The 21,839-nt window shown below is 41.6% G+C and overlaps 2 protein-coding genes across 3 annotated transcripts; one reads left to right on the forward strand and one right to left on the reverse strand.

The window, feature by feature from the left end:
* Positions 1-647: 647 nt before the first annotated feature.
* LOC119308360 (proteasome adapter and scaffold protein ECM29-like) lies at positions 648-21,087 on the forward strand. 2 transcript variants are annotated; one of them, XM_037584486.1, is made up of 36 exons: positions 648-936; positions 1,450-1,617; positions 1,714-1,803; positions 2,276-2,412; positions 2,494-2,584; positions 2,762-2,844; positions 2,929-3,035; positions 3,604-3,756; positions 4,512-4,576; positions 4,721-4,808; positions 4,972-5,050; positions 5,139-5,247; positions 5,773-5,832; positions 6,220-6,338; positions 7,061-7,436; positions 7,525-7,709; positions 7,793-7,862; positions 8,717-8,867; positions 8,939-9,108; positions 9,196-9,540; positions 10,391-10,558; positions 10,648-10,941; positions 11,783-11,959; positions 12,066-12,329; positions 13,181-13,279; positions 13,382-13,566; positions 13,674-14,009; positions 14,172-14,325; positions 14,423-14,533; positions 15,731-15,898; positions 16,410-16,539; positions 16,750-16,908; positions 17,022-17,125; positions 17,218-17,277; positions 17,579-17,777; positions 20,824-21,087. In XM_037584486.1, exons 1-36 carry the CDS (start codon positions 757-759, stop codon positions 20,880-20,882), a joined length of 5,493 nt encoding a protein of 1,830 aa, XP_037440383.1. In that variant the 5' UTR covers positions 648-756; the 3' UTR covers positions 20,883-21,087. The 2 variants fall into 2 exon arrangements, with proteins under 2 accessions (XP_037440383.1, XP_037440384.1); XM_037584487.1 differs by lacking the exon at positions 20,824-21,087 and having other exon boundaries at positions 649-936; positions 17,579-17,911.
* LOC119308361 (hydroxymethylglutaryl-CoA lyase, mitochondrial-like) lies at positions 18,120-21,470 on the reverse strand. The gene is made up of 9 exons (XM_037584488.1): positions 21,306-21,470; positions 20,625-20,744; positions 20,344-20,476; positions 19,681-19,860; positions 19,307-19,387; positions 19,013-19,176; positions 18,789-18,925; positions 18,570-18,685; positions 18,120-18,479 (listed from the first exon to the last, which is right to left on the reverse strand). Exons 2-9 carry the CDS (start codon positions 20,741-20,743, stop codon positions 18,246-18,248), a joined length of 1,164 nt encoding a protein of 387 aa, XP_037440385.1. The 5' UTR covers position 20,744; positions 21,306-21,470; the 3' UTR covers positions 18,120-18,245.
* Positions 21,471-21,839: the final 369 nt, after the last annotated feature.

Genomic DNA, 21,839 nt, shown 5'->3' on the forward strand with positions numbered 1-21,839 from the left:
CGGGCGCGGCAGCCGTGGCGGGCGAGGCGGGGGCGGGGGAGGCGGCCGGGGCAGGAACGGCGGCGGGCGGTGCCCTCCATGGCAGAGAAGGAGGCCGGCAGTTGGCTCCCGCGCGAGCTCGGAGCGAGCGAGCGAGTGCGGGTCGTGCGGGCGAATTTCCTCTCAACCCCTACTTCTACGGATTGCAAACTGGTTTGAGGATTGGACCTCTAAATTTTTTTACGGGTTTAAGGGTTTAGAGGTTCTAGTCTACGGCGTTTTTTCCGCGAAAACTGTAAAAAGCAGTTATTTTTAGGGGTTTAAGGGTTTGAGGGCTCTACTAGTAATGCTTTAACGTAAGGTAAAAAGCAAGGTTGTATATGTCATACATGGGCTTGATGGGGCAGCTCTATGCGTTGAGTGTTTGAGAAACTAAATGATGCCCCATCTATCTTTACTTAGGTGGAAAAAAAGGTGAGGCATTAGGAAGGTGATGCCTCCCTTATACATGCCCTAAGCGCGAGTGCATCGTACGGCTCTAGAGGGACCGTTCTAGAACCTGGCCGGTCGACCTAGCAGCGCGCCTGTTTCGTGCACCAGGGTTCGACCTCCGGCTCACTCCGGCGCTCTTCCTTCAAAACGGTTTATACACGGACCCGGCTCGAGTCGACTCGATCCTCTCCGATCCGCACTCCTCCCCCTTTCTTCTTGCGCCGGAAGGCAAGCACCTGACCAGCGGCGACCGCGCGAGTCCAACACAGCAGCCAGCCGCACGAGATGGCGGAGCCGTCGGCCGCCCCGCCGGCGCCGACTGACGCGGAGAGGGAGGACGCCCTGGACCGGATGCTCACGCGGCTGGCCCTCGCCGAGGACGCCCGCCTCGCGCCGCTGCTCGTTCGCGTGCTCCCCTACGCCATCACTTCGTTCGCCTCCACCTCCACCTCCGTCCGCAAGCTCGTGAGTCACCACTCCCCCGCCATTCAGCGCGAGCTCTGGGTGTCGCTCTTAGTTGGTTTAGCCGCCCCCCTAGTTGGCTTAGCATAGCCTGTGGTGCTATTTTTTTTTCCGTTGCTTCGATTTGCCCGTGAGGTCACATAATTCGAGCCTCGTTTACTCGGAACAGAGGAAATTCTGCATATATTCCCTACAGAAATTTCATTCGTACAAGTTCCCTGTTATTCTGAGCTCCTTACAGGATTATACAAAAACTGGCTGCAACTGCCCTGTTCTGCAGTTTCATTTTAAACTCGTGGAACATCGGGCTTAAAACCGTGCTCTGTCTAATAGTCCCCTGCACCTGCTCAAGTGCTGGCCTGATACTCAGCAATACACATGCCTCCTTTCTGGTAGAAAGAATGCTTACTGCTGAGCCTGTTCTTTTGGTGCATGTTTTATATCATGTTATAACAAACATACATTTTTATGCCAATGAATGGCATGTAATAGAATACCACTTCTGTATTTGACTAGGCTATGGAGATTCTCAGCCACATCAACAAACGGGTGAAGCACAGGCCTGAGATTTCGCTGCCCATGCTGGATTTATGGAAGATCTATACTGAATCTGCTTCAACGTCTATTGTTCGCAACTTCTGTATTGTTTATATTGAGATGGCGTTTGAACGCCTGCCAAGCGAGGTATAGTCTTTCCCTTTGCCGGCTTCCCATTTCCTTAGCATTATTATTTTACCTTTACTGGGAAGTTAACAATGCAAACTTAACATTTTGTAACAGGAAAAGGGAAACATTGCACCTGATTTGTTAATCAATATATCGAAAGTCCCAGCTCAGCATCAAGGAATTATCTTGAGACTTGTATCAAAGGTTAGTCATGTCATGCATATATATATTTTCCTAAAATGGGATGTGATATATAAGTTGATCATATTGAATTATTTTTAGTTGCACGGAAAGTTTAGCTAGGATTGTTGTGTACCATAAAGTGCACATATAATTCAAGGATGTGCAGTGCAGTATTGCAGTGGATTTATTCCCACAAGAACAATAAAAAGACATATCAATGTTCCAGGTTGGACATGGGCTGTAGTTAATGACACAAATTTTATGCTTGAAAGTTAATCCTCAGAATGGAGGATAGAATTATAGATTGCCTGCGTTGCACACAGAAAATATGACATAAGTACTTCCCTTGAGAGAATTATTTTTTCTCTGTAACTCCTTTCATCATGTGCATGTTTTAGTTATTTTGGCTTTGTTGACTTTAGCCCCCCCTCGCCGTACCTACATTCTGTAACACTTGCATGATTTTGTCCTTTCGTTTTTATTTGTTGACCAGGCTATTGGTGAATGCAACACACGTAAGGTGGATGATAACATTGCCTTAAAATATCGATCCATAAGTGGATCTGATGATGGCTTAGTTTTTGCTGACTTCTGCTTTCACACAATATTGTATCAAACACCATCTCAAGGGTATATTCTACTTAACTGAATCAGGTAAAGTTGTAATATACATGTATTGAATTCAGGAGGCTGACTGTTAGCATTCTCCAGCATTGGATGCCCAGCAGGACTTTCAGTTGCCCAAGCAGATCGTGTTACTGGAAAGCTACCACTGAAAGGTGACACACTTGCATCAAGAAAGGTAATACCAAATTACATGCAGTTTTTCTGTTGAGCATTCACTGGGATTGTTGAGTGTATTATATATTTTATCCCTGTGCGTGTACTCATGTCTGTACATGCATTCACACATTTAAATTGTTGAGTGTACTACCTTCACTTTCCTTCTTATGGTTGAATTTCTCATCAATCTTTTCAGCTAGGTATCTTGAATGTTCTTGAAGCTATGCAGCTGACATCTGAGATTGTCTACCCTATTTATTTAGCTGGTGCTTCAGATAGGTACTTTCATTTCAAAAATCAATTTACAATCTGCAGAAATGACTAAGTGGATCAACAATTATGCTTATCACTGTTCCAATATAGTCAAGAATCAGTTGCTAAGAGAGGCGACGAGTTGTTAAAGCGCAAAGCTTCAACTGCGAACTTAGAAGATGCCAAGCTTATCAATAGATTGTTCACACTATTCAATGGTACGCATTATATATTCATTAGGGTTCTATTTATGCATTTCACATTTCAACTACAATACCTCCTGTGGTGTGGCATAGCTATTCCATCTTTGTGGTCTGGAATCTGACTGACCTACTTTTCTGTGTACTAAGTGACTGAATTACTGTTTGGAAATTCAGTTTGCTAGGTAGTATAATTGTGAAACAAAAACATCTAGTTTAACTTCAGTTCTCTTTCTTTTGCTTGTTTCTGTTGTCATGATCTATAGGTGAGAAAGTCATTTGTGTTTGTATGCCTGTTCTCACACCTTCCTGGTCTGTTCTTGAACTCCCAATTGTTTACCTTTCACAAGTATGCATACCATCTAGATTCCTCCTCCATACTACATAGTTGCATACAGTGCATGCCTGCCACTGGCATTGATCTCCATCAGCAGGCCCACCAATTGCGTTGTTGCACACATCCATACCCACACGCGTGCATGCTTCTCTTTTCTTCTTCCCTGTTATCAACTTGGCAGTTTCGTTGCATCTTGTCTTGCTCAATGTGAATCTGAATGTTTCATGGTAATGATCTCTGGTGTCACAGGTACCGCAAGTGCAGAAAATATAGCTGCAGAACTGAAAGTCGCCCCAGCACCTAGTTCATTGCGTGTTCGCCTAATGAGTGTTTTCTGCCGGTCAATTGCTGCAGCAAACGCATTTCCATACACACTTCAATGCATTTTTGGCTGCATCTATGGTATCATATCTTTACATTCTTTTATGCATTGTTATATTTTTATAGTCATGGCACACGGCTAATAAACTGCATATTTAATAAGCTCTGTTGGTACTTGGTAGCAAAGGACATTTTCCTTCTTATATCTCTATCAGTCATATAAAGTGCATTGAAGTAGAAGAATGAAGGACATTGAACCTCACCCTTGTTCGGACTAAAACATTTTCTTTTAGGTTAAAATAGTCATGGATAAGTTGTGTTTACAACCCTTTGGGCATTCCATTCCATTATCATGTAAAGTTGCACCATAGGCAAAAAGAATAATAATTTGAACATGAACGGATGGGCAAAAAGAAGAGTAAAGGATGCATGGAATATAAGACAGGAAAAAGAACATTTTTTTGAGAAAGAAGGAAAAGAGAACATTAAGTCCTGCTGAATGACTCAATTTAACTTTGAACATTGTTTTTCCATTCAATAATCATGCTTAAGTTGCTTTTAGAGAGCATTTTTTTTTGTTAAGCCTCAATATCTCACTGCCTGGTATCTGTTCTTCATGAGATGAAACACATATTTGTCCATTATTTCCATGTAGTATTCTTGTGGTGGACCTATAATATAAGTAATGGTTCTCGGTCTCCATCTAAGATTATCTCATTATGTCCCATTCATTTTAATTTATTAGTTTGTAGTTCCAGAATGCAAAATCTCGATTTCATCATTGCCATATGTGGGGGTGAGCTCAATATGTTTCTGCTATGTCTCTGTGCCTCTAGGAAGTGGAACCACTTCAAGGCTGAAACAGCTAGGGATGGAGTTCACTGTCTGGGTTTTTAAACATGTATGTTCACTTTGATCATATATAGTCCATCTTGTTCATTCCAGCTTTCCCTTTTTCCATCAATGTTACCCCCCGCCCCCCTTGCCGTTGTTGTAATATGGTATGAAAAGGCTGTGTATTATAATAGTTTTGTTATTGTTTTAGGCAGTAATGGACCAACTAAAGTTAATTGGCCCAGTTATCCTCAGTGGAATATTACGGTCCCTTGATGGTTCATCCAGTACAGAAGCAGGTCTCTTGCACTTCTTATCTACTCTACTTGTTCAAACCTGCATGTGATTTATTTCCGCATTGTTTCTTTATATTACTCGAATTTAACATCTCTTTGATGAAAAAATTGTTCATTTTGTACTCGAGAAAATATCCAATGATTTCTTGATGTCCTCCATCTCCAGATTCCACTGCTAGAGATGTCAAAATATTTGCATACCAGGCCATTGGTTTGCTCGCCTCTCGTATGCCTAATTTATTCAGGCACGCCCTTGTCATACACTTTTACTTTCTCGGCTCATATTTTGTTTCTGCTATGGGGAATGATCTACTACTTCTGTGAACATTGCAGCAACAAAACAGAAATGGCTATGCGACTCTTTACTGCTTTGAGGTTGGAGGATCAATCACTCCGCCTCACAATTCAGGAGGCAGCCACTTCCCTTGCTACAGCATATAAGGTAGTTATGGAGCGCTTGCTAAAGTATGCTGTCACAACCTATCTAAGACGCCGGCAAAGATGATTGTGAATTTTGATTCGTTGGTTGTCTTAAGTAATCAAATAACTATATTTAATGCTTGATGCAGTACATAAGTGCTAGTTTATTGTCGATTAACTCCCTGTAATATTGTAATGCCCATGTCCTTACATGCTAGTCTAGTATGCATGATAAACCAGGCACCTTGGCAACACAACAACTCAAGATTTTATCCTTGCTTTACACAAAATGATTTAAACTGGAGTTGCTTGTCTATACACCAATGTTTGTATGTTGCAAAATCATTCATAGCACCTTCACATGTAATGTGACCTAACCCATCTGCAGTCTAGTGTTGCTGGCTTGCTGTTACTGTTTTACTGAAAAAAATCTATAACATGCAGCTCATAATAGTTTATGAGCTGAATATTTTCTTAGCTCCGACTGTAAGGTGCTGTACCTAATTCATTACTTGTATTTAACTCATTTTGTTGCTCATGGTATCAGGGTGCTTCAATTGTAGTACTGAAGGATCTTGAGGCGCTTCTTCTGGAAAATTCTCAAGTGGTAAGATTATCGTTCTAATTATCTATTCACAAATACTTTTATAGTCCAGAACTTAGTCGGGCTCTCGAAGGTCAAACTACCTTCTCTGTATAGTTTCACTTTCACCCTTTTTTCTTGGACTGGTCTGGAGATATGTGACAAAAATAATACTGAAGGAAGAAATCTAAGATGTTGCGATTGGGATGATGGATTCCATTGGGTAGATGACTATTTCTTCTGATTTTTGTGATGCTATGGGTCACACTTCCATTATGCATTAGAGTTGTGTGTTTAAGTTGCAGTATCTTGCTATTCTTAAGGGCCTTATTTGAGTAAATGCATGTGCCCTTAGTTGTTCGGTCTCTATAATTTTCTGATGTTACATTTATATCGTAAATTTTCTTGAAGGAGCAAATTGAGGTTCGATTTTCTGCTGTAAGATGGGCAACAATGTTATACGACATGCAGCACTGCCCAAGCCGGTATATTTGCATGCTTGGAGCTTCAGATGTAAAACTGGACATAAGGTTGGTTATTGACGATGCTAGTAGATATACAATATGCCAGCATGGTGCTTTGTTGCTCTTTTGTTGCATTTTTGTACTTTTATATCAGATACAAGTTCATCTTCTCCTATGTACTTAACATCGGGCCATGAAATCTATAAAACTTGGGCCTGTTGTATGCACGCTCAACTTTTTAACCGTATATATAGGCAATGGTGGCACCCTTAGGATCATCTCTTTTCTAGCACAGCGTTCCGTTTGTTTGGAAATGTAATACACACAAGCTTTCTGAGATTCTTGCCCAACAATTTCATGAATAATATAAAGGTTTTATATGTTTCAAAATTAATGTTGTTGGGTTTGTATTTATTTAAAGCACCTTCCAATGGTATCAATTTTGTATCACATAACACACATATTGCTAATTATTGGTCAAAGGTAAATCTTGGAAAGCGTGTGCGCCTTACATTTCCAAAATGAGGGAGTAGCATCTGGACAGCTCCAATTTAGTATCAAACACTTTCGTAGGTCATGCAAACCAAACTTTAGTAGTTTGTGCCAATAGTTCGAAGTTGATGAGAGTTGACTTGTAGCTGTACACTTGATACTTGTAAATTAGTATCCATGATTTTGTCCTAATACAACACACTCATGGTTTAATTTTTTTATGATGCTAACATATTGATGCATTCCTTAAGTTCCTGTATATATATAACTGCTATTGTTGATTCTTCTGTACACAGGGAAATGGCTCTAACAGGTCTAAATCTGTTAAATGATGAGAGGCAGTCACCTGCAATAACTGTTGATTTCAACTACCCTGATATTGTGGAGATGCTAAATTATATCTACAGCCAGCAGCCTAAGCTGCTGCAATCTAACGATCAGAGTGATGGAAAGCTGCTATTCCCATCAAAAACATTTCTTGCAATGATCAAGTTTCTGATGAAGTGCTTTGAGGCAAGTGATATTCCAGATCTTTCGCAAGAAGATCCATCTCATTCCCCAGTAGCAAAAATGTGTGTGGTCTTAGAACATGCCATGTCGTACGAAGGGTCTAGTGAACTGCATGCATTGGCCTTGAAGTCATTGGTTGATATATCCTCTCGTCAGCCAAAGGTTTTTTTCTTCTACCTATGTTAAAAGAAGCTTAATTCTTTGTTCACATGTTTTAACCTTTTGCTTCATAATTTTTCATAATTTGCAGTTGGTATCGTCACGGTATGCCAACCGTTTACATTGGCTGAGAACTTTACTAAGTCATGTTGATTCTGATGCTCGTGAAGCTGCGGCCCGTCTGCTTGGCGTTGCTTCTTCAGCACTTTCAAGCTCGGCTGCATTGAATCTTCTGTCTGAACTCACTTCAGCACTTGACCCAAATCATCCGTCAAGGTATGCAAGAGAAAAGTACAACCTTTTGATGTTTTACTTATGTTGCCATACTGCTCATGTGTATATTTGATTGGTTGGGCCAGATTTGAGATTTACCATGGATTGTTATGCGCAATCGGGTATGTAACCGCCTGCTGTTTGAAGGAATCTTATGTAAGTTCATTCTGCTTTCCTCTCCCTCATTTTTGTAGCTTATTGCGTATTTCATTTTCTTTGCTGAATCGTGTACTTTAAATGAAATCTTAGCATATTTGCTTTCACCGCTTTCGGTGAAACTCCATCTAGAATATAGTTTCGTAGTTAGTTGCCATACAATTTGATTTATGGCCTGTGGTGATCATCCATTCTATGCTGTTGTATTGAGAATAGGGGAGAGAAATTGGATGACATAGTCCAGATATTCCTAGTTTGTATCTCTTGTATTATACTTCCTGTACAGAATTGATGTTTGGTCATTCATGGGGGGTCTTTGACCATAAGATGCGCGTGCTCTATTCAATCAGAGGGAAGCCGCCAGGAGGGGCTTGTGCAGCTAGGTACCTAAGTGTTCTAGTTGATTGGTTGATCTCTTTGCGAGCTAGAGAAGTGATAAAGGAGATGTTCTTGCTGTCAAGAAAGAGTATATTTGAAGAGCCATTACCTAGTTCTCCTGCTTAGATGCTCGAAGATCCTTTCGGACCTGTCTGTTTTGTTGTGCCTTTTGCATGATTCTGCAGATGCGCGGCTGGTATTAGAACAATAAGTATAGTATGTCTCATGAATGTTTAATAGGAAAAAAATTATGCTTGACATTATGGAAGAAAGGAAGAAGGTACTATAAATCATGTTTGTTCATAGCGTTCTCGTCATCATGATGCAGGATTTTAACTTCTAGAAGTTTGGTTAAAGTATTTGTGTATAGTTGGACAGTTTTATGGTTTATGAATCCTTTGACTTCAAAACATTGTTTCATCAATGTAGCCTTGAAATTGTTGATTTGCTCTTATACTTGATAAGTAAATGCACAGATACCTGAAGAACTGGTCCAAAAGGTAGTTGATATTCTTGTAAAAGTTGTTGAGTCTGAGGGTTCAACATTGGCATCACTTGCAATGGAATCTCTTGGCCATATTGGGCTCCGTTGTGCATTGCCTTCCATTAGTAGGAACTCCTCTCCAGGTAAAGCTGTTCAGTGTTCACGGCCTGTCTTTGCTGGTTATTTATTTAAGCTAATTTTGTTTGCCATACAGCTGGAGTTTTAACTGTTCTGCATGAGAGATTAACAAAGCTGCTTTCCGAAAATGATACCAAAGCTATACAAAAGATCTTGGTATCACTTGGACATATTTCATGGAATGAGTTGTCCTTTTCACATCTGAAAATTGCGTTAGACTTGATTTTCAGTCTCGCGCGTTCTAAGGTAGTACTGTTATAATTCAAATTTTCAGTGAAAAATATTACTCCTACTATTATGACAATAATCATATTATGGATTTCATCTATTTAGGTTGAAGATGTGCTTTTTGCATCTGGCGAGGCTCTCTCTTTCATATGGGGTGAAGTTCCGGTGACTGCAGATGTGATACTAGAAACAAACTTTGTTTCCCTTTGCCAAGCCACAAACTTTCTTACTGGTGATGCACCCCTGCTTGACTCAAGGAACTTCGGTAAAAGAAGCAGCTGTGAAGAAGCACGTACAACGGCTCAAGAAGAAATTATAAACAAGTTGTTTGATACACTAATTTATAGCAGCAGAAAAGAGGAACGCTGTGCGGGTACAGTCTGTTTGGTCTCGCTCACAATGTACTGTGGTCGGCATCCGAAGATCCTTGAACTCCTTCCACAGATTCAGGTTTTTAATAAATATAAAACTTCTAGATCATCATAAAGCTCTTAATTTTTGTTCTTACTAAACTGTAGCACTGCATTAAACTGATCAATCATTATGCGAACATTGGTCTGTATGATTTTATGCTAATGAGCACTCACTGTCTGGGATGCACTAGCCAGCTTAAATAGTGTGGTATACTTCTACCTGCAATCTAAAATCTGTAATAAGAGTAGCTTTTAATACAGTATAGAACTTCAAGTTCTTAAGATGTTTTTTCTACCATTCATGACCGGAAATTTCAGCATTGTAGTACTGATAACCACCTAGTCTAAGACTGAAAGATTTACTAGTGCCAAAAATAAACCTCCTTTTAGAAACATTTTTTAATTTTGGGCCTTTGGAGTATCTGTACCTTTTCGTTGAGAGTTTTTTCTTGCTACAATGTATATGCATATACTGGTGATTTAGGTTACTGTTTCCACAGCTAGCAATGTTCTTGCTTTGGAGGGAAACAGTTGTCCTTAGTGTTGACCCTCTCTCATCTTTAACCTTTCTTTTTGTACGATAATCATGTATTTTTCAATCAAATATCGGCCTTCTTCATGTCAGCGATAATTTATTTTTTCGAAACGGATGTCAGCGATAATTTTGGGTGCCTGGAAAGAACCGCTGCTTTCGTTGGTTGATTTAAAAAGTTAGGAATGCTAATTTTGTGGCCCTAGGAGGCTAGGACTACTTGTCAGCTCATATGCGCTGGTACTGTTTTCTACATATGCATCTTTGCGATGGTACTGAGCATGCCTTTTCTCAGTTAGCTGTTTGCACTGGGCTTATGGCTATCATGAACATTTGGTGTTTACTTACTTTACAGGAAGCCTTTTCTCACCTTATTGGCGATTCTAATGAGCTTACACAAGATTTGGCATCCCAAGGTATGAGTATTGTGTATGAACTTGGTGATGCTTCTATGAAAGGGCAGTTGGTTCATGCACTGGTGAATACACTGACTGGCGCAGCAAAAAAGAAAAAGGCCATTAAGGTGCATACTATTCTCTCAAATTTCTACCTTTTTATGAGATCCTCAATTATCTTTTACTTAAGTATTTTTGCTTAATGTACTTGCATTAGCTGATGGAGGATTCAGAGGTTTTTCAAGAAGGAACCATTGGCAGTAATCCTGCTGGAGGAAAGCTTAGCACATACAAGGAGCTCTGTAGTCTTGCCAATGAGATGGGACAACCTGACTTGATATACAAGTTCATGGATCTGGCTAACTATCAGGCTGCTCTCAATTCCAAGAGGGGTGCTGCTTTTGGATTTTCCAAGATAGCCAAACAAGCTGGGGAGGCACTTCAACCCCATCTGCACACCTTAATTCCTAGGCTTGTCCGATACCAATATGATCCTGATAAGAACATCCAGGTATAAAGTATTACATTCACCTTATGATATTTGCCATATTCCTTTTTTTGGTGGTGCAGTGAAATTAAATTGATAGTATTATTATGTGAATATTTGCACTTCAATGTGGACGAGTCACCTTAGCGATTGATGTTGCTTCTGTGAAAGAACAGTTGCCTACATAATTGGCCAGAATGATTTGCCTAGGGTTCTTTATCTCATGTATTACTTACCAACAAGTTGGTTAGGGAGCTTGCGGAGACTCGTTTCAGTGATTAGCAAGTATTACCTTGTGCAGTGGTTCCTCGAACAAATCAGGATGTTGACCACCTCCCCAAGTTTGTCTGTGCTTTTGTGTTGCCAATATAGTCATTATTGTTTCATCAAATTGAGCTTGTTTGTTTCCCTCATCCTGCAGTAGACACCACCATTTTCCTGTTGCAGCAGCACACTTAGCTATAGAAGTCTTGCCTGTTGAATAATCCTGTCTGTTGTGCGAGATTGCTGTTGCTTGGCCATACTATTTATTACCATAGTCCCATATGGTTGGCCAACCAGCTGCGACACAATCAACTATTGTTGCCGCTGCTGCTGCTGTGCACGCCATCCTTACTGTGCTTGAAATTAACAAAGCTTGGATTTATAATGAATGGATAGTGATAATGCTATAAGCATCTTTAGCTCTGCTTTTATGCTTACTAGGTACAGCACCAATCAGTAGTATTTTGGCATCATCTATTAGCACTCTTTGTTGATGTTCTTACTGATGTGTGCACTCATAGATATCTAATTATGACCTAGAATATTATCTTAAGCAGCAATAAGCTTTCCTCCTAGCTGACAATTCCAGTTGCATTTCTAGGATTCAATGGGGCATATCTGGAAGTTAATTGTTTCAGATCCCAAAAAGGCAATAGATGAACATTATGATGTCATAGTAGAGGATCTGTTGGTTCAATCTGGATCACGGCTTTGGCGCTCACGTGAAGCTTCTTGTCTTGCACTTGCAGACATCATCCAAGGTCGAAGATATAGTCAGGTATGTGAATATTTTGGAGTTAGTTTGAAACTTCCCGTCAGTGCACTAGGCTGCACAATCTTTTGAGAACCAAACAGAACTCACCGTTTCTTTTGTTTTTCTCAAGGTTTCTAAGCATTTGATAAAAATATGGACAACCACCTTCCGTGCGATGGATGACATAAAGGAAACCGTGCGAAATGCTGGTGACAGTTTGTGCCGAGCTGTAAGCTCATTGACAGTTAGGCTCTGTGATGTGTCACTTACTACCGCTTCTGATGCAAAAGAAACAATGAGCATTGTACTTCCATTCTTGCTTTCTGAAGGCATACTCAGTAAAGTTGCAAGCGTTCAAAAAGCATCTATAAATTTGGTCATGAAGCTTGCCAAGGTATTATCAGCGGTGAAAGTTATAATGTTTAACTGCACTTATACCATAATGAGTCAGATGTAGCATCTAATGCTATTAAATTTCAGTGGTAGTTTGTGAAAGTTCTATTTTATCTTAACAAATTAAGCGAACACGAGATCATAGATTACAATATTCATGGAATTTCTTCTCAGGAAGGTGCTGATGTGAAAACATCGCATTGATTGACTGTTTTTAGGGCGAACTTTATATTTTTGCAGTACACTGAAACTTAAATAAACTGCAAGTAATCTATGTTCTTTCTTCTTGGTGGCCAAGAGTTATATCCTTGTTAGATGGAGAAAAAACTGTTACTAATTGGCTTGGAATGGTAGAAGTCTTGAAGTATAGGGTTTTCTAGCAGTTGGCTGAAGCTTTGACAGGCTGGATTTGTTGACTGAGGAAGGAAAAGGAGTCTGATCTTGATAGTATATCCTGCTCCTTATTTCAATTTTCTTACTTAATTTTACTTGTGGAAAGTAGTCCTAATGTACACTTAGTAACTTTGCTACCTTCATGTGCCAGTTCTGCTAGGTCGGACAGACTTTTGGACAGTCTTGGTTCCTGTGGAACCTTATATGTTTGCATGTGAATTCCTTTGCTTGACCTTACTATATTTCAGTAGGTCTCTCCCCTACTATTCTCCTAAATTATTTCCCCTAGTAGGATTGTAGTATTGATGTCGTTGGTTAATTGCATCCAAAGCATTGTTATGGTTTGCTTATGCATGGCCTATAACATACTGTTAGTGCTCATGCTTCTATGTGTGTTTCTTTAATGAAAAGAATAAAGAAAAGGAAAATCTTCAGCTTCTGACTTCTTGATGTTCATAGGGGGCTGGCATTGCCTTGCGGCCACATTTGTCAGAACTTGTTAGTTGTATGCTTGAATGTTTGTCAAGTCTGGAGGATCAAAGGTTAAACTATGTTGAGGTATGCTACTTTTGGTGGTTTTTGTAGGAATGTTGATGTCTTATTACTTATTAGTCTACCATGTTATTTTGTTCTGTACTCACTCCTGTATTTGGACCAAAGATGCATGCAGGAAATGCTGGCATCCAAACCGAGAAGCTTGACAGCTTGCGTGTAGCTGTAGCAAAAGATTCTCCTATGTGGGAAACCCTTGATATATGTATCAAAGTTGTTGACACAAATTCACTCGAGCTATTGATTCCTCGCCTGGCTCAGATGGTTAGATCTGCTGTTGGTCTTAATACAAGGTTAGTTTTCGTGCTAATACGGACCTTGTAGTATTCATGATATCACATACCATTTCACTTAACTTACTGTAATCTTACCCTGTCATTGCTTACGTGTCCGATTTCAGGGTTGGTGTTGCTAGCTTCATCACCTTGCTGGTACAGAAGGTCATGATTAACATCAAGCCATACACGGCGATGTTACTGAAATTACTTTATACTGCTGTTCTGGAGGAAAGGAGTTCTGCAGCCAAAAGGGCCTTTGCGTCTTCTTGTGCTGCAGTTTTGAAATATGCCAGCCAATCTCAGGCTCAGAAACTTATTGAAGACACCGCTTCTCTGCATTTAGGTGAAAAAAGTTCTCAGTCATCTGGCGCAGTTCTTATTAAATCGTACTTGAGCAATGCAGCAGATGTTATTAGTGGATACAATGCAGTGGTTATCCCTGTAATTTTTTCTTCAAGGTATGTGAACGACATATCTAACTCTTAACCTTTCATCTTGAGTTCTGAAACCCATATGTCAGCTATTTGTGATGTTATGAAGTTCATTATCATTAAAACTACAAAAGCAGTTCCCTGTAGTCTACGTACTTACTGGATCCCAAATAACAAAACTTCTTTCAGATTTGATGATGATAAAGAGACCAGTGCCTTGTATGGAGAACTTTGGGAGGATATTCCTAGCAGTGAAAGAGTAACCCTTCAACTTTATTTACCAGAAATTGTATCCCTTTTGTGCGATTGCATGTCCTCATCATCATGGGCTGGCAAGAGAAAGGTGTAGTCTCTGTCACTGTTTTTCTATTCATACAAATAAATTGGTGACAGTTAAAAGTGCTGTAGCTTGTATACTTACCATACTATGGTTATTGCAGTCAGCCAAGGCTACAAAAAGTCTATGTGATGCCCTTGGAGAACCTATTTCTGCGCACCACCATAATATTCTCAAATCACTTCTGAAAGAGCTACCAGGTCGATTTTGGGAGGTAATTCATACTATTACTTGTAAAATTTTAATGGAAACACTGGTTTGAGCGACTATGGCACATGCGTGCGCAAGTTATGCACTTTACATCAATTTTCCCCACAATCCTCTAACCAACCATTCTACAAGTGAGAGCATCTCCAATAGAAGATGTAGATGCAAAAATAACTAACTTATACATCACCAAGGGCTAAAAACGTTGCTCCAACAGATGATGTAGATGCAAAAAAAATTACATCACCTCCTCCAAGTGATGTAAAATACAACACTTGGAGATGCAAATTTTCATCTCCATCCCACTGGTGATGTAAAAACCTGCCCGGGCACCAACCGTCGAACCGCCCTTCATTTCGTTTCCCACCCCCGCCGCCGGTTCCACCGCGGCTGCGCCCCTGCCCTCCACCAAATCGGCCAATACCGCCGCCACCCGTCCTCTTTCGGCCGCCGCCGTCGCCAACCGATTCCGGCCAGCTCCGGCGCCGCCCCTTTGCCCCCGCCAGCTTCGGCCCCTCCCCTACACATTCCAGTCCGCCGCCGGCCATCCCCGCCGCCCGAATCCGGCCATCCGTCGCGCAGGAGCAGAGGAGGCTGCCGGCCGCGCACGCTTCTCGGAGGCACTCTTGGCCGTGCTGCTACGCCTCGACGCTGTCCCGGGCCACGACTCGGCCTGCGGCGTCCACAGAGGAGTTGGCGAGGAGTGGCTGGGGCAGATGAGGAGCGGTAGCAGGAGCTAGCAGTGTGCAGCAGAGGAGGAGGCGAGGAGGAGCGGCAGCTCGATTTGCTCGGCAGCTGGTGTGACGCGCGAGAATCTGGCCGGCGGCGCGCGAGAGCATCGGCCATTTGATCGGTGGTTCAGTTTCGACAATAGGTTCAATTTCAACAGTAGGTTCAGTTTACATCACCAATTATACATCATCTACTGGAGTTGGACTTGTATACATTATCTGTTGGAGTTGCCTCTTTTTTGGAGATGTAAAATGCACTTTTTGATGATGTAAATTGTGCAACACCTAGTTTTATATCTCCAAATTTGCATCATCTATTGGAGATGCTCTGAGAGTGGTGAGATGAATAAAATTCAGTGAGCGAGAGAAATTTTGGAACTTCCATCGCATGTAACTAAAGTTATGTACCATAGTCTCCTTTGTTTTATTAAATAAAATTCGTATGGTAATATCTCTCCTTATCATCCTTCCAGGGAAAAGATGCTGTTCTGGATGCACTAGCTTCACTGTGTTTGTGCTGCCACGCCGCTATAACTGCAGACGAACCAACTATGCCTAGTGTTATTCTGAATGCTGTTTGTGCTGCATGCAGTAGGAAGCCGAAATTGTACCGTGAAGCAGCTTTCTCGTGTTTACAGCAAGTAATTCTCTTTTCCATTCCTTCATTTCTATATGAATGTAAAAACTTGTTATAATTGGCTGATGTTCCTTATGTTCAAGAAAAAAGATTCTTGCTGTTACACAATTGTCAGCATAACCACACAAAAAATTATGATGTTAACTTGAAGCATGATATAACTAAATTACCTCAGGGCTTTTCCTTCTAGTGTATTAACTGAATAGGAGAACAAAAGTTTCCTGAAAAGACTGCAAAAAAGATATGTTTCTCGAGATATGATGTGGAGGCATCTAAATTGGAATGATGGTATTGTTGATAATGTTGCCACTTATTAGTTTGCATAGACAAGCATCTCTAATAAATCTACTCCATGGGAATTTAATACCACATTTTTGTTTATGATCAGTAGTCGATTGATTTTTGGCATTATATATACTCCATCCGTCCCAAAATAAGTGACTCAACTTTGTACTAAAGTCAGTACCATTTAGAATCAGTACCATTTACTTGGTTTTTATTTGCTTTCTTTTCAGGTGATCACTGCATTCAAAGATCCAGGATTCTTCAATAGTGTTTTCCCTATGTTGTATGAGGTTTCTAATCAGTCTGTCATTTTTAAGACAACAAGGAGTTCATCTTCACTAAGTACATCTGCTGCTGCTGGTCAGTCGATATTTGGGCTCTTTCGAACTAGGTCCCATGCTAAAAAATTCCTTTAATACTCCATTTTTCCTATCATATAAACACAGTATGGTAATTTATATCATAACAAAAAAATTGAGATCCTGACGCGGAAGTTTACAACACCCTGCATGCGAATATTGATACCCTTTTATGCTCGTACTGACTTTGTATTGGTCTTTTTTTCTGCAGAGCAAGATGAAAGTGCAAGTGTCTCCGTTTCTCTCGACAAGGTGCTCAACTGTGCTGCATCTAGCATCACTATTGCTTTGCCACAAGATATTATCCACCAAAAGAAGAATATGTTAGAGGTTCTGCTGAACTCTCTTTCACCCGAGGAGGGTTGGCAAGGTATGTTTTGTATGCAGGATCGGTGATATATTCTGAGCAACTGTTTTACAAATAGATCTGCATTGATACTTGAAAACTATCATCGTGACACTTATCTGGATTTTCATGAGCAGTTAAATTGTCATCCTTCTTGTGTATCAAAGAATTGTGCTACAAATTTTCGGATTCTGGTGGTAGCACGGCGTGGCCTGAAGGCACAGATGATTTTGTTCAGGAGGTACATCACATAGTTGTTTGGTACTTTATCCGATATTTGGTCATTTCTTCGTTGATCTGACAAATTTCTTTTACCCTGGTATCCAAACTCAGATGTTTCATTCAGTGGCGTCAAAAGTAGTAGACTCCATACGCTTAGTTAAGATTGCTCAGGTAATCTTCTATGCTTACCAACTGATACTGCATCATCTTTACTCATTTTTATGTTAGTTCAATATTGCTTACTAAATATAAGCCCTTTTAGAGATTCTAATATGGAGCAAAATCAGTGAACCTACACTTTAAAATATGTAGTTCGTATTGAAATCCCTAAAAGGTCTTATATTTAGAAACGGAGGGATTCTAATACCGTCCTCACTGGCATTGAGCCTCGAGTCCCACATGCTATCATAATCACTATTTATCGTCCAGGAAGGACCTTGGTCCTTACGAGTTGTGTTTTTTTTTCCCGCAGGTTCACGTTGCTGCTTCAGAGTGCCTTCTTGAGTTGATCAAATTGTATAGAGACTTCCCATTGGAAGAGAGAAGAGAGGCCAAGTTCGAGGGTGAACTAATCCAACTCTGCGAGTCAGAAAAAAGTGAACAGGCAAAGGCACTTCTGAAGCAATGCTTGGCTGCTCTCAAAGAGCTCACTGGCGTAACCATGACGATGGGTTAGATACACTCTTTTCGATACATGTAAAATCTGATACATGAAAATACTGCCAGTGGCATACTTGAAATTTATGGCAAAATGATTGCATTGCACATTTTTAAGCTATGCAATACGAAAATCAGCAATTTATCACACAGTTCGGTTAATTGTTCTCCATTTTCATACACTTTTCTGTGAGGTCACAACTTTCTATTATGGCGAAGAGGGCTCTGATTATTCAAGGTTCATATGAGAACTGAGGATACAAATTGGTACTCCCTCCGTTCCAAAATAGATGACCCAACTTTGTACTAAAGTTAGTATAAAGTTGAGTCATCTATTTTGGAACGGAGGGAGTACATATCAATCGTTCCTGATAATTTTCACCTGACAAGAGTACATTGATACGGTATACAACAACCAAAATGGCTTGCGTAAATGCATATGCTAGACGGACAGCACTGTGGAGTTCCAGTATGACGGGGCCTCAGGCCGTTAGCCTGCACAAAGCGGTTGCAGTCTTGGAGCCTGACGGCCGGTCGAGGTGCTTGCAGATGTAGTCGCCAGCGTCCATGAGTTTGCCGAGGTCGACGTTGGTCTCTATCCCCAGGCCGTGGAGCATGTACACCACGTCCTCCGTCGCGACATTGCCCGTGGCGCCCTTGGCGTACGGGCACCCTCCAAGGCCTGACACAGACGAGTCCACTACGCCGATCCCCATCTGGCAATGGCAACAACATGAAAACAGTGTTAGGACAACAAGCCTTGCTCACTGACTCGTTGTTTTCAGCTCGGTTATTATTATTATTACCTGGAGAGAGACTAGGATGTTGGCAAGGGCCTGGCCGTATGTATCGTGGAAGTGAACGGCCAGCTTGTCTGCCGGAACCACGGCCATCACGGCCTCCAGCATAGGAACTACCCTGCCTGAAACAAACAGCCCATGTTAACAGTGTGCAAAATCTCAACAAACAAAAAGCCTCAAGAAATCAACAGTTTAATATGGCACTCAGCGAATGTGATAACGTACCTGGCGTACCGACACCAATCGTGTCACCGAGTGAAATCTCCGCGCAACCCATGTCGTAAAGCTCCTTGGCAACATATGCTACTTTTGATGGATGCACGACGCCTTCCACGGGGCAGCCCACCACACATGAAACATACCTACCACAATCAGAGGATGGAGGACTTCAGAACAGATTCGGCAATCAAGCTCTTCGTTTACACTTGCTTTGGACTTAGGCAGCTTACCCGCGGATACGTATTCCATGTTTTTTGGCAGCAGAAGTAACATCACGGTACCGAGCAAGGCTTTCCTCGATGGTACAGTTGATGTTCGACTTCGAGAAGGATTCAGAGGCAGATGCGAAAACCGCCACTTCTTTTGCGCCAGCTGCAACAGCAGCCTCAAATCCCTGCAAATGACATCGCTTCATTACTACAAAATATGTCTAGTGTATTGCAACTTCTTTTGCATGTCATTTGCAGTGATTTGAGACTGCTCTGAGAAGAATTTGAAGCATAAGTCTACAGAAATGGGCATACTCTGAGGTTAGGAGTTAACACAGGAAACCGCACATCTGGTGCATGCTGGATCCCTTCAAGGACATCCTTTGCATCAGCTAGCTGCACTTCCAAAATAAAGTTATCATTAGTTTTGCCGTATCTTTGGTCTGTAACTGTCTATCTATTATGCATGCTAGCACAACTTTACAAGAGAAAAATGGAAGTTAAATGGAACAATTTCTGAAGAAAAAAATGTAACCAAGCAATTAATTCATAATCCTGCATGGACATACTGTAATTCGTTGAATAAGAGAAGGTATATTACCTTCAACCAGCAGGTTTTAGATAGTTCAAAGAGCTAACTACTGCGCATGTTACACAGCTTCATCTAGTTTAGGTACACCATAAATTACCTGCGGCACCCATCTTGGGGAAACAAAACTTGTGGCTTCAACTACTGACAGGCCAGAAGCCACCAACTTGTGTATCAGCTCAATCTTTACTGATGTCGGTACAATGTTCTTCTCATTCTGCAGACCATCTCGTGGTCCAACCTCAACCACCTTCACAAACCTTGGGAGATCCCACGAAACCTGAAAAATCAGTTATTCATCGACTGAGCAAAGGGGAAAACATCTGGGTAGTAATGATTCTTATTTATTACGCTTTCAACCAAAGCTTGCATATGAGTTCAAACAGTACTAGAAAGTTATGACTTTGCGGCTTAGTTTACGGCTGATGAACTATGTTGCGCTGCCATAGACAGAGGCTTAGTTTGCGGTTGATGAACTATGCTGCGCTGCGCTTATTTTGTAGTCTGCTGTGGGAAACTAGCCATGAAACTAGGGATAAGTTGGTTAAACAAACACTAAGATAGACAAAAACTAGTTGGATAAGTTGGATTATCATAATCCACCGCAACACCGAACGCATCCAAAATGATACATGTCACTTCCTTGCTTCTGTTTTTTTAAGGAGTCCTTGCTTCTGTTAGAGGAGGTGCAACCAGACCTAAAATAGGGAAGCAAAATTGAATGCATACATCATCCACTATGAAATTTCACAACTTAACTTACCTTTTGTGGAAGAGTTCTAAACTCCATATCCACTCCATTGCAGGACGAGTCGGTATACTGGCCTTGCAGATGCCATGAGCGAGAAGTGCTGTGAAAGAGCGTCTGGTTGTTGCCACTGTTGCTAGGCGTGTAACTGAAAGCAGAACAGATAAAAAGATACTATTACTGAATGGTTGCTCACATCTGGAGATACTGGTTAAAAAAATATGAAAAATAAGACACCGAATAAAATGACAAAGTATGAGATGAAGCATTTGGTGTTGAATGACAGGAAAACTTACTTGCCGGTGCTGCGGTCATCAGCTGTTGATCTGCAAGCACTTTGGCAGAAGCTTCCAAGTCTATTAATACTCAACTTTGGCAGGTCCCCAAGACCAAGTGGTTCCTCTAGGCTCGACATTCTGGAAACATAAATGAACAATTGAAGAGTGTGAATAACAATGCTGGCATATAAGTACTAACTAATTTCTTTGTCTGCAGTGCCGAAAGCATCTGAAACATCGAAGGATACGAATTGCAAACATCGAAGGATGGTATGACCAGTGGAGCCCACATCCCTCAAAAACAAAAGAGCTGCTATCATCACACACCATTTCAAAGATATCAATTTCGCGCGGTTGTGCTAACTAGCAAGTTGGATTGCTAGTACTATCAATTCATCAGTTGGATTCACCACTGAAAGAGGATTAGGGTATGGAGCTGTGGCACAGAGCAACGCTTAACTCTTGAGCAACAAAGATTTGCTTTAGTTCTTTCGAAGTGAAATTTTGAATTGAAGCATGAAGGCGGTTGGATCATGGAATGAAACATTGCATCCAAATCCAAGCGCTCGCAAGTTCATTCAGATTTCTCCGCCTTGAAATCAAACCTAATCTAAAATTTCGCACGATACGATACTTGCTTGCTAAAAAAAAGAAACAGGAACGGGGGAAGAACCAAGAACCAAGAACCAAGAAAGGCACCTTTGATCGATGGATGAATTCGAAGCCAATCCGACGGAGTCCCCGCTCCAACGCCTGACGTGGTATAGGGCAGCAGACTCGCGCTCGCTTGAATCCGACGAAAAGATCGCGGAGGTCGCCGCACCCGCTAAAATGGAGGTCGCAGCTGCACCACCGCGTCTCCGCCAAGGGAAAGGGACCGGAACCCGGCCGGCGCCGCGTCCACCTGAAAAAAGAGTGGACCCGGTCTTCGGTGGGAGACGCGTCGTAGCGCTGCGGGGCCGCGGGTGTCAGTGGGAGCGGGTCTACGGGACCGGGTCTATGGAGAGGTAGGGTGTTTGGCGGAGGGCTTGGTGGGAGTTGTGGAGGCAACGGCGTTGGCTGGTGCCTTTCAGTTGGGTGAGCGGCCACCAAACCACGCGCGCTCCTGCCGGGTTCTCGGATCCGCCACACGCGCCGTGCCCGTTAGGATGGATTTGCGTTGGAGAAGTCGGTGCGGAAATATGGATCCCTTGGACTTTGGGTGATGGTAGTTGCGTGTCTCGTGGTTTTTGT

This window comes from Triticum dicoccoides, chromosome 5B (assembly GCF_002162155.2).
Source record: "Triticum dicoccoides isolate Atlit2015 ecotype Zavitan chromosome 5B, WEW_v2.0, whole genome shotgun sequence".
NCBI lineage: Eukaryota > Viridiplantae > Streptophyta > Magnoliopsida > Poales > Poaceae > Triticum > Triticum dicoccoides.

Excerpts from the sequence above, each read along its gene's own strand:
- LOC119308360 (XM_037584486.1), top strand. The coding sequence starts at position 757 with ATGGCGGAGCCGTCGGCCGCCCCGCCGGCGCCGACTGACGCGGAGAGG. Across the intron at positions 2,413-2,493 it reads TATCAAACACCATCTCAAGG|CATTGGATGCCCAGCAGGAC; the intron begins GTATATTCTACT and ends AGCATTCTCCAG. Across the intron at positions 7,710-7,792 it reads GACCCAAATCATCCGTCAAG|ATTTGAGATTTACCATGGAT; the intron begins GTATGCAAGAGA and ends TGGTTGGGCCAG.
- LOC119308361 (XM_037584488.1), bottom strand. The coding sequence starts at position 20,743 with ATGTCGAGCCTAGAGGAACCACTTGGTCTTGGGGACCTGCCAAAGTTG. Across the intron at positions 20,477-20,624 it reads GATGACCGCAGCACCGGCAA|TTACACGCCTAGCAACAGTG; the intron begins GTAAGTTTTCCT and ends TTCTGCTTTCAG. Across the intron at positions 19,177-19,306 it reads TGTTAACTCCTAACCTCAGA|GGATTTGAGGCTGCTGTTGC; the intron begins GTATGCCCATTT and ends TGTCATTTGCAG.